The sequence below is a fragment of the Pseudophryne corroboree genome, chromosome 2, assembly GCF_028390025.1.
Source record: "Pseudophryne corroboree isolate aPseCor3 chromosome 2, aPseCor3.hap2, whole genome shotgun sequence".
NCBI lineage: Eukaryota > Metazoa > Chordata > Amphibia > Anura > Myobatrachidae > Pseudophryne > Pseudophryne corroboree.
The window spans coordinates 37,784,524-37,797,047 of NC_086445.1; the positions used below are offsets into that span (position 1 = coordinate 37,784,524).

Genomic DNA, 12,524 nt, shown 5'->3' on the forward strand with positions numbered 1-12,524 from the left:
TTTGCCATTGCAAACATACAACTCGGGCAATGTAATAGGATGAGAGTTTACAACTCGCACCTAAAACATTATCAAAATCATATCCAGGCCCGAGCTCTTTGAGCCGATCACGGTTGCTAAAATACGGGGGGGGGGGGGGGAGAGAGAGGGAGAGAAATGTGTAGGGTTCCCCCATATTTTAACATGCAGCACCGGGCTCTTGGACCGGTTCTGGTTCCAAAAATACAGGGGTGAGGAAAAATAAGATTTTACTTACCGATAAATCTATTTCTCATAGTCCGTAGTGGATGCTGGGGACTCCGTCAGGACCATGGGGATTAGCGGCTCCGCAGGAGACAGGGCACAAAAAGTAAGCTTTTAGGATCACATGGTGTGTACTGGCTCCTCCCCCTATGACCCTCCTCCAAGCCTCAGTTAGGTACTGTGCCCGGACGAGCGTACACAATAAGGAAGGATCTTGAATCCCGGGTAAGACTCATACCAGCCACACCAATCACACCGTACAACCTGTGATTTGAACCCAGTTAACAGTATGATAACAACGAAGGAGCCTCTGAAAAGATGGCCCACAACAATAATAACCCGATTTTTGTAACAATAATTATGTACAAGTAATGCAGACAATCCGCACTTGGGATGGGCGCCCAGCATCCACTACGGACTATGAGAAATAGATTTATCGGTAAGTAAAATCTTATTTTCTCTAACGTCCTAGTGGATGCTGGGGACTCCGTCAGGACCATGGGGATTATACCAAAGCTCCCAAACGGGCGGGAGAGTGCGGATGACTCTGCAGCACCGAATGAGAGAACTCCAGGTCCTCCTCAGCCAGGGTATCAAATTTGTAGAATTTTACAAACGTGTTCCCGCCTGACCACGTAGCTGCTCGGCAAAGTTGTAAAGCCGAGACCCCTCGGGCAGCCGCCCAAGATGAGCCCACCTTCCTTGTGGAATGGGCATTTACAGATTTTGGCTGTGGCAGGCCTGCCACAGAATGTGCAAGTTGAATTGTATTACAAATCCAACGAGCAATAGTCTGCTTAGAAGCAGGAGCACCCAGCTTTTTGGGTGCATACAATATAAACAGCAAGTCAGACTTATATATATATTTTCAGGGCCCTGACAACGTCTAGCAACTTGGAGGCCTCCAAGTCCCTAGTAGCCGCAGGCACCACAATAGGTTGTTTCAGGTGAAACGCTGACACCACCTTAGGAAGAAACTGGGGACGAGTCCCAGTTCTGCCCCGTCCGAATGGAAAATCAAATATGGGCTTTTGTAAGACAAAGCCGCCAATTCTGACAATCGCCTGGCCGAGGCCAGGGCCAACAGCATGGTCACTTTCCATGTGAGATATTTAAAATCCACAGATTTGAGCGGTTCAAACCAATATGATTTGAGGAATCCCAACACTACTTTGAGATCCCACGGTGCCACTGGAGGCACAAAAGGGGCTGTATATGCAATACTCCCTTGACAAATGTCTGGACTTCAGGAACTGAAGCCAATTCTTTCTGGAAGAAAATCTACAGGGCCGAAACTTGAACCTTAATGGACCCCAATTTGAGGCTCATAGACACTCCTGTTTTCAGGAAGTGCAGAAATCGACCTAGTTGAAATTTCTTCGTGGGGCCTTCCTGGCCTCACCCACGCAACATATTTTCACCACATGTGGTGATAACGTTGTGCGGTCACCTCCTTCCTGGCTTTGACCAGGGTAGGTATGACCTCTTCCGGAATGCCTTTTCCCTTAGAATCCGGCGTTCAACCGCCATGCCGTCAAACGCAGCCGCGGTAAGTCTTGGAACAGACATGGTACTTGCTGAAGCAAGTCCCTTCTTAGCTCCTGAGGCCATTAGTCCTCTATGAGCATCTCTTGAAGTTCCGGGTACCAAGTCCCTCTTGGCCAATCCGGAGCCACGAGTATAGTTCTTACTCCTCTACGTCTTATAATTCTCAATACCTTGGTTATGAGAAGCAGAGGAGGGAACACATACACCGACTGTTACACCCACGGTGTTACCAGGACATCCACAGCTATCGCCTGAAGGTCTCGTGACCTGGCGCAATACCTGTCCCGTTTTTTGTTCGGGCGGGACGCCATCATGTCCACCTTTGGTCTTTCCCAACGGTTCACAATCATGCGGAAAACTTCCCTATGAAGTTCCCACTCTCCCGGGTGGAGGTCGTGCCTGCTGAGGAAGTCTGCTTCCCAGTCGTCCACTCCCGGAATGAACACTGCTGACAGTGCTATTACATGATTTTCCGCCTAGCGAAAAATCCTTGTAGTTTTGCCACTGCCCTCCTGCTTCTTGTGCCGCCCTTTCTGTTTACGTGGGCGACTGCCGTGATGTTATCCCACTGGATCAATACCGGCTGACCTTGAAGCAGAGGTCTTGCTAAGTTTAGAGCATTATAAATTTGCTCTTAGCTCCAGTATATTTATGTGGAGAGAATTCTCCAGACTTGATCACACTCCCTGGAAATTTTTTCCCTGTGTGACTGCTCCCCAGCCTCTCAGGCTGGCCTCCGTGGTCACCAGCATCCAATCCTGAATGCCGAATCTACGGCCCTCTAGAAGATGAGCACTCTGTAATCACCACAGGAGAGACACCCTTGTCCTTGGATATAGGGTTATCCGCTGATGCATCTGAAGATGCGATCCGGACCATTTGTCCAGCAGATCCCACTGAAGAGTTCTTGTGTGAAATCTGCCGAATGGAATTGCTTCGTAATAAGCCACCATTTTTACCAGGACTCTTGTGCAATGATGCACTGACACTTTTCCTGGTTTTAGGAGGATCCCGATTAGCTCGGATAACTCCCTGGCTTTCTCCTCTGGGAGAAACACCTTTTTCTGGACTGTGTCCAGAATCATCCCTAGGACCAGCAGACGTGTCGTCGGAACAACTGCGGTTTTGGAATATTTAGAATCCACCCGTGTTGTCGTAGAACTACTTGAGATAGTGCTACTCCGACCTCCAACTGTTCTCTGGACCTTGTTCTTATCAGGAGGTCGTCCATTTTCTTTGAAGACGAATCCTCATTTCGGTCATTACCTTGGTAAGGACCCGGGGTGCCTTGGACAATCCAACGGCATCGTCTGAAACTGATAGTGACAGTTCTGTACCACGAACCTGAGATACCCTTGGTGAGAAAGGCAAATTTTGGGACATGGAGGTAAGCATCCCTGATGTCCCGGGACACCATATAGTCCCCTTCTTCCCGGTTCGCTATCACTGTTCTGAGTGACTCCATCTGGATTTGAACCTTTGTAAGTGTTCAAATATTTCAGATTTAGAATAGGTCTCACCTAGCCTTCTGGCTTCAGTACCACAATATAGTGTGGAATAATACCCCTTTCCCTGTTGTAGGAGGGGTAATTTTATTATCACCTGCTGGGAATACAGCTTGTGAATTGTTTTCAATACTGCCTCCCTGTCGGAGGGAGACATTGGTACAGCAGACTACAGGAACCTGCGAGGGGGAAACGTCTCGACATTCCAATCTGTACCCCTTGGATACTACTTGTAGGATCCAGGGGTCCTGTACGGTCCTAGCGTCATGCTGAGAACTTGGTAGAAGCGGTGGAGGGCTTCTGTTCCTGGGAATGGGCTGTCTGCTGCAGTCTTCTTCCCTTTCCTCTATCCCTGGGCAGATATGACTCTTATAGGGACGAAAGGACTGAGGCTGAAAAGACGGTGTCTTTTTCTGCAGAGATGTGACTTAGGGTAAAAACCGGTGGATTTTCCAGCAGTTGCCGTGGCCACCAGGTCCCATGGACCGACCCCAAAGAACTCCTCCCCTTTATACGGCAATACATCTTTGTGCCGTTTGGAATCTGCATCACCTGACCACTGTCGTGTCCATAAACATCTTCTTGCAGATATGGACATCGCATTTACTCTTGATGCCAGAGTGCAAATATCCCTCTGCGCATCTCGCATATATAGAAATGCATCCTTTAAATGCTCTATAGTCAATAAAATACTGTCCCTGTCAAGGGTATCAATATTTTTAGTCAGGGAATCCGACCAAGCCACCTCAGCTCTGCACATCCAGGCTGAGGCGATCGCTGGTCGCAGTATAACACCAGCATGTGTGTGTATACTTTTTAGGATATTTTCCAGCCTCCTATCAGCTGGCTCCTTAAGTACGGCCCTATCTGTAGATGGTACCGCCACTTGTTCTGATAAGCATGTGAGCGCCTTATCCACCCTAAGGGGTGTTTCCCAACGCGCCCTAACTTCTGGCGGGAAAGGGTATACCGCCAATAATTTTCTATCGGGGGAAACCCACGCATCATCACACACTTCATTTAATTTATCTGATTCAGGAAAAACTACAGGTAGTTTTTTCACATCCCACATAATACCCTTTTTTGTGGTACTTGTAGTATCAGAAATATGTAACACCTCCTTCATTGCCCTTAACGTGTGGCCCTAAAGGAAAATACGTTTGTTTCTTCACCGTCGACACTGAAATCAGTGTCCGTGTCTGGGTCTGTGTCGACCGACTGAGGTAAATGGGCGTTTTACAGCCCCTGACGGTGTTTGAGACGCCTGGACAGGTACTAATTTGATCGCCGGCCGTCTCATGTCGTCAACCGGCTTGCAGCGTGTTGACATTATCACGTAATTCCATAAATAAGCCATCCATTCCGGTGTCGACTCCCTAGAGAGTGACATCACCATTACAGGCAATTTGCTCCGCCTCCTCACCAACATTTTCCTCATACATGTCGACACACACGTACCGACATACAGCACACACATAGGGAATGCTCTGATAGAGGACAGGACCCACTAGCCCTTTGGGGAGACAGAGGGAGAGTTTGCCAGCACACACCAAAACGCTATAATTATACAGGGACAACCTTTATATAAGTGTTCCTCCCTTATAGCATTTAATATATATTCATATCGCCAAATCAGTGCCCCCCCTCTCTGTTTTAACCCTGTTTCTGTAGTGCAGTGCAGGGGAGAGCATGGGAGCCTTCCCACCAGCATTTCTGTGAGGGAAAATGGCGCTGTGTGCTGAGGAGAATAGGCCCCGCCCCCTTTTCGGCGGGCTTCTTCTCCGGAGTTTGTGATATCTGGCAGGGGTTAAATACATCCATATAGCCTCAAGGGCTATATGTGATGTATTTTTCGCCATACAGGTATTATACATTGCTGCCCAGGGCGCCCCCCCCCGCGCCCTGCACCCTCCGTGACCGCTGTGTGAAGTGTGCTGACAACAATGGCGCACAGCTGCAGTGCTGTGCGCTACCTGATGAAGACTGAAAGTCTTCTGCCGCCTGGTTCCGGACCTCTTCAATCTTCAGCATCTGCAAGGGGGGTCGGCGGCGCGGCTCCGGGACGAACCCCAGGGCGAGACCTGTGTTCCGACTCCCTCTGGAGCTAATGGTGTCCAGTAGCCTAAGAAGCCAATCCATCCTGCACGCAGGTGAGTTCACTTCTCTCCCCTAAGTCCCTCGTAGCAGTGAGCCTGTTGCCAGCAGGACTCACTGAAAATAAAGAACCTAAAAACTTTTTCTAAGCAACTCTTTAAGAGAGCCACCTAGATTGCACCCTGCTCGGACGGGCACAAAAACCTAACTGAGGCTTGGAGGAGGGTCATAGGGGGAGGAGCCAGTACACACCATGTGATCCTAAAAGCTTACTTTTTGTGCCCTGTCTCCTGCGGAGCCGCTAATCCCCATGGTCCTGACGGAGTCCCCAGCATCCACTAGGACGTTAGAGAAATGTAGGAGTCCCCCGTATTTTTGGAACCAGCACCAGGCTCCACTTGCCAGGGAGGTAATGCCGAAGCCGGGGGACACTTTTATACTGGTTCCTGCGGCTGCAACATCACCCCCCCTCCCCCATCTAGTCACCCCTGACCAGGGGTCCCTGGAGGATTGGCGACCCCTATAATAAAGGAGTCCCTAATCCCAAACCCAAGGATGAAGCCCAGGGCTGTCCCTGCCATCCACGGCCTGTGGATGGCAGGCTGATAGCCATAAATTGTGTAAAAATCGGGGGGATTCCCCCCTCAACCACAAAACATTCTTGTGCCCCTGCATGCGACTACCCCTCAATTCCACCCTCCTGTAACTGCACCAATCCAGATTTTTGGCACTGTCCTGCCGTCCCGCCTGCAGCCCGCAGTGTCCTGCGGTGGGGTGAAGCTGGGAGGACCCCTAGTAACCCGCTGTTCTGTTTAGCAGAGCAAGCAGTGAATAGGAGGAGTAAGCGTTTGCCAGGCATCTACTCAGTGGAGAAAGGGACTGGGGGCAGCCCAGTAGCATTGTCCACGTGATAAAAACAGAAGCGTGGCTGTGACGTGTCTTTAAAAAAAACACGCCTCCTACCGCTAGATCACACCCACTCTCCAGGACCCTCTCTCCTGTTCAAAAAAATCATAGCAGGAGCAGAACATTATCACACTGCAATGGTCCAGAGTAGCTGGAGGGAAGAAGACAGGAACTGCGTAACTCTGGGACCTGGTGTGATTCTAGACATAGACCTTTCTCCTTGGGGGAGTGCCTTAACAAGTAATCCTGTCTCCACCCTCTCTAGTTCTGACTCCACCCCTTTCAAGTTCCATCCCCTGTACACCCTGCAAAGCCTTCCAGTGACTGACGGATTTTACAAAATGACCTAAATGGTCATGTAAGGCACATGTGCGGCTAACTTCAGGCTGCAGACACAACGGCTAAAACTTAAAGCATCAGATGTGTTTTTAATGGAAATAAAGTGAATGAGAATAAAAGTGAACATAAAAATAATTGTGCTAAGAGACGATACATATTAATGTTTCCCATGTATATAACATGCTCTGCAATTGTTTTTTTTTTAATGCTTATTGTTGCACCATATGCATCTTACTTGATTCGACGCAGTTCAAAAATGACATCCACCTCAATGGGAGTGCATTGTCCATGCAACAAAACTGCAGTGAGAACATGGGGCCTAATTCAGAGATGGCCGCTATGTGCGTCACCGCTGAGTCTTTGTACGCAGCAGCGATGCGCATATACGGTATTTCTGGAGGAGGCGTCTGAGGACAAAAGATTCCTCCTGCCGGCATTGCAGATCCACAAGCTGCGTCTTCACCATCGTGACCATTGGTCGAGACGGGATGCAGTTAATTTGCCGTGGTTCTGGATACCAATGCCAAAATCCTGACAGCCAACAATGCTGACATCGGGATTCCCGGCGCACAAATGCTATTCCCACTCGTGGGTGTCCACCCCATGCCCGCAAGGATACTTTTAGCTGCTGGCATTCTGGTGGTAGGATGCCATTGACGGGATAATGACAGCCGGCATCCCATCCGCCGGTAAAACATATGTAATCCGGTCCAGACAGCAGTATCCTCAGATTGCTCACAACGGCCCTCGCAGCTCCGTAGCCGGGGCCAATAAATCTGCATCAGAAGACGTAGACACTGGCCTCACCTCTCCCAGGAAACAGGGGGGACAACACACCCCATTTCTGGGAACGCCGCCCAGGGTCGTGACCTCCTCGCTACAGTCTGCCAATCAGGCTTCAGCTACGAGCACTGAAAAAGGACTGAAAAATAACAGCCCCCCCAATATACACCAAGCCTCTCAGTGCCATGTGACATATTAGAGTATTAATGAGAGTGTGATAAGAGGATGAGGTACAGCAGCCCCCTCACTGCATAAGGAGCCAGGGGAAGTGCTTTATCCTACACACAGACTGCATGAGGCAGAGATTAGTAGTTGCAGGTCACCACACTCTGTGCCAGGACCTGGACATTACACAGGCTGCACTGAGGAGCAGATCAGTGTAAATGAGACTGGCTGAGCTGCTCAGGCAGGGATACACAGAGCTGCTGCCCAGGGTATTCTTATCAGACATCAGGCTCATCATCTTTCTGCACTCCATACATCTGGACTGTCAGACTTTATAATCAATCTCAGATCCTCTGGCTCCCAGCACTGCCTGTGGATGAGGACAGAGGGATGGCAGCAGGCTGGAGTTACACACTGCAGTCACTCAGGAATCCCCCATCCCCCAACTGTCCCGCTTTTCTCCTCAATGAGTTTATATAACAATGGCTACTAATGCGAGGCCACGCCCCTTAGCGATAAGCCACGCCTCATTTCCGGAACATCAACTTGGAAAATAAAATATAGCAATTTCTGTTGTTGCGTACACCAAATGATCTGACTGGCGGCGGCGGCGGCGGCCATTTTGTCTTCTACATTTGCTATTAGCTGCTGTTAGTTTTGGTCTTCAGAAACATATTCGCCGCACCATATGTCCCCATACAGTTCATTGTGCAGTCACTTCTCGTCTACCAGGCACCGGCAGTGGTAGAGTCTAGTTTCTCTTCGTGTAGTGGACCTTTCCGACCGGCAGTAGGCGCATCACGTGACTACATTCTAACAACTGGGCATTGTAGTTCTAACACCTTATGCCGCCGCAGTGTGTGCCGGGAAGGACTAGAGCTTCCATCAGCCCTTGCGGCGCATTGGTGTACAGAGGCTTGCTCAGTGTTTGTCCATTAGCCAGTGACACATCCTGCTGCAGGGTAAGGTATGATCCGCTGTTCTCATCCTCATGCAGGTAGTATATGTATATTATGCATGCGTACAGCACTGGGTTCCCTTGGTGGTTATTAGTTGGGGGCATTATAGTGTGGCATATTATCTATAGGGGTATTGCAGTGTGGCATATTATCTATAGGGCATTACAGGGTGGCATATTATCTATAGGGCATTACAGGGTGGCATATTATCTATAGGGGCATTACAGTGTGGTATATTATCCATAGGGGGCGTTACAATGTGGCATATTATCTATAGGTGGCATTACAGTGCAGAATATTATCTATTGGCGGCATTACAATGTGGTATATTATCTATAAAGGACATTACAGTATGGCAGTGGTTCTCAAACTCGGTCCTCAGGACCCCACATGGTTCATGTTTTCCATATTACCCAGCAGCTGCACTGTCTATCACCAACTGTCACATTTTAAAAATCTACAGGTGACTTGCAAAACATGAACCGTGTGGGGTCCTGAGGACCGAGTTTGAGAACCTGTGCAGTATGGTATATATATCGGGGCATTACAGTGTGGTGTTTTATCCATAGGGGGCATTACAATGTGGCATATTATCTATTGGGGACATTACAGTGTGGTATATTATCTATAGGGGGCATTACAGTGGGGTATATTATCTATTGGGGACATAATGTGGCATAATATCTGTTGGGGGCATTATAATGTGGCATAATATCTGTTGGGGCATTACAGTGTGGCATAATATCTGTTGGGGCATTACAGTGTGGCACATTATCTATAGGGGACATTAGTGTGTCATATTATCTACAGGGGACATTACAGCGTGGCATATTATCTATAGGGGGCAGAACAGTGTGGCATATCTATAGGGGGCATTACAGTGTGGCATATTATCTATAGGGGGCATTACAGTGTGGTATTTTTATGCATCTCATTGCAGAGAGCTAAATTGAAATGTTTCTAAATATATTTATTTCCTGATAGTTATATTAGCATTAGTGCGTCTTAGAATAAGAGTTACTCAGCAAAGATCCTGCACCTAATTGCTGGTAGGATAACTGTGAGGGGTTGGGTATGATATGTCGGCGGTCATCCCGATGGTGAGAATCCTGACAGGGGCTAGGTAAGTATACTTACCTTCCCTCCAATGCCCCCCTAACCCTCCCTTTTCGACAGCCTAACCCTTTCCCTCCCAGAGCCTAACCTTAACCCTCCCCGCAGCCTATCCCTTCCTTCCCTGCAGTCTAACCCTCCCCACAGCCTATCCCTTCCTTCCCTACAGCCTAACCCTCCCCACAGCCTATCCCTTCCTTCCCTACAGCCTAACCCTCCCCGCAGCCTATCCCTTCCTTCCCTACAGCCTAACCCTCCCCGCAGCCTATCCCTTCCTTCCCTACAGTCTAACCCTCCCCGCAGCCTATCCCTTCCTTCCCTACAGCCTAACCCTCCCCGCAGCCTATCCCTTCCTTCCCTGCAGCCTAACCCTCCCCGCAGCCTATCCCTTCCTTCCCCGCAGCCTAACCCTCCCCGCAGCCTATTCCTTCCTTCCCCGCAGCCTAACCCTCCCCGCAGCCTATCCCTTCCTTCCCTACAGCCTAACTCGCCCCGCAGCCTATCCCTTCCTTCCCTACAGCCTAACCCTAACCCTCCCCGCAGCCTAAACCTCACCTCCACCACCCCCACGGCTTACTGTCCTCAGCCTCTGCAAACCCTCGTTCAGGATCACGGCAGCGGGATTGTGCTTCTTGTGGAGATGCCGGCGCCAGCATTCTGAAGAGAGTTGGGATAGCGCTGTTGGTCTTGTGGCCCTCTGTCCAAAGTCATTTTCTTAGTACAGCTCTCCAAGAAAAAGGTTTGGGTGCCTCTGGTCTATGTGGTTCAGCAGGTGCTGATGAGTCTGGAGGGAATTGATCTGCAGACAGTTGGAGGAGGCATTCTGTGTTCCTGCTGTGCTGTCCACCAGATCTGATGTCCCTGTTTCATCCAGTCCAAGACTGTGGCTGCCATTTTGGGAAGCTTTGCGAATAAAGAGGCTCAGCTCTTCCACTAACTCGCCCGTCATTTACAGCTCACCCTGACATAGAATAGGGGGTCTCGGGGGTGTCTCCAGCTCGCTTATATGCTTGTTGTGTTATACAGGGTATATAGCAGAGCCCGCAGATATCGCACGTTGCACATTTGCCACTGGCCACACCTCCCCCACCATTTACATGTCCATATAGATTTGTAGATTTAAGCTTCTTATAAAAGAAAAGTAAAATGGCTGCCGGAGAAGAGCTGATGATGCGGCCATGTTAGAGGACGCTATAAGAGGCCTCCATGCTTTTGTTACACTCAGGAGCTGCGGGGAAATCCCATAATTCCTACATTACAGATGGTGTATAGTGCAGTAAGTGACCCTGATCTCTTCTGTGCCCGGAATAGATGGGCGATGTGGCTCCCTCTATGTGGCAGAGACTATGGGAACAAATGACATATATGGAGCTGACAGAACATTGTATTCCCTTCCCTTAGGAGACGTCACCTGAAGACCAGCCATGGAGGTCCAGGTCCTGGAACATATCCGGCACTCGCTACTGAGTGACAGAAACAAAGACCTGATCATAGACAAGCTGCTGAGTCTCACCATGGAGATTATCTGTCTGCTGACTAGAGAGGTGAGAGGCGCTAGATACCTCACTGTTCTATTTACTAGCGGAACTACAGGGGCACAGTGCCCGGGGTAGTAGCAGCTGGCATTCTTTCCAGTATAGTGCACCTCTTGTCAGTATACGATGCAGGCAGCCATTTGTGGTGTGAACAAGCTCTTATTGCACAGTAACCGATTAATTCACTATGAATGGGTGACAGCTCTGAGGTATGAGGCACCAAGTTTCAGACATGCCTCATGTCTCTGTGATGTCACTGGTGCATAGCCAACTGGCGACATTACCATAAATATTTATTTAGATCCCCAGTTGGCTACTTCCATCATGTGTGGGCAGTCGGTGTACTGTAAGACATTCTTCTTCCTCCCGCCATGCTAGTTGTACAACACACAGTACAGGTCACCGCCATTTCCCTGTCCGTCTTCCACTCTCTCCATCTGCCTATAAGAGGCGTCACTTTCCTGTCACATGTCTGTTATACACGACAAGTCTTCTTCAGTGATTTATGCTATAAAGTGACATTTTTTCCACAGAGATACGGCAGTGGCCCCCAGGAATTGTGGGTAGGGGCAGGCAGATCCCTCTGTGTGTGACTCTTATGGTTACAGCTATATATACAGCACAGCCTGTGTTACACAGAGATGGTGCAGGGCTGCTATCCGCCTATATACAGCTGGGATTAGCTTGCTGTATATGAGGGTGTTACTGTATTATATACATAGGGCGGCATCTTACATATTGGTGCTCTCATAGGATTTCATTGTTGTGAGAAAGTCGGGTGACCAGGTGACAGACATCAGCGGCCCCCCTGTGTCAGACAGAAGCAGCGGCACCCAGAGCCCAAACACGGAGGCTCCGTCTCATGCGCCAACAGAGGAGAGGAGCCGTGACCGGAATATCCAGCCACCTACTGAGGTATATCACAGAGAGACAGGAAAGGTGAGCGCTCTCATTGTACATATAGCTGTATATTCCCAGGGAGAACGCTGTGTTTTTCTCTATCGTCCTAAGTGGATGCTGGGGTTCCTGAAAGGACCATGGGGAATAGCGGCTCCGCAGGAGACAGGGCACAAAAGTAAAGCTTTTACAGGTCAGGTGGTGTGCACTGGCTCCTCCCCCCATGACCCTCCTCCAGACTCCAGTTAGATTTTTGTGCCCGGCCGAGAAGGGTGCAATTCTAGGTGGCTCTCATAAAGAGCTGTTTAGAGAGTTTAGCTTAGGTTTTTTATTTTACAGTGATTCCTGCTGGCAACAGGATCACTGCAACGAGGGACAGAGGGGAGAAGAAGTGAACTCACCTGCGTGCAGGATGGATTGGCTTCTTGGCTACTGGA

The 12,524-nt window shown here is 49.4% G+C and overlaps 1 protein-coding gene across 1 annotated transcript in view; it reads left to right on the forward strand.

Annotated features, from left to right (window-relative positions):
* Positions 1 to 8,199: 8,199 nt before the first annotated feature.
* The window catches only part of LOC134989911 (zinc finger protein 271-like), a 187,372-nt gene continuing 183,047 nt past the window's right edge, over positions 8,200 to 12,524 (forward strand). Inside the window, exons 1-3 of the mRNA XM_063950633.1 lie at positions 8,200 to 8,545; positions 11,057 to 11,199; positions 11,944 to 12,129. Of these exons, the coding sequence (XP_063806703.1) occupies positions 11,080 to 11,199; positions 11,944 to 12,129 (306 nt within the window). The 5' untranslated portion in view covers positions 8,200 to 8,545; positions 11,057 to 11,079. The remainder of the gene's footprint in view (positions 8,546 to 11,056; positions 11,200 to 11,943; positions 12,130 to 12,524) is intronic.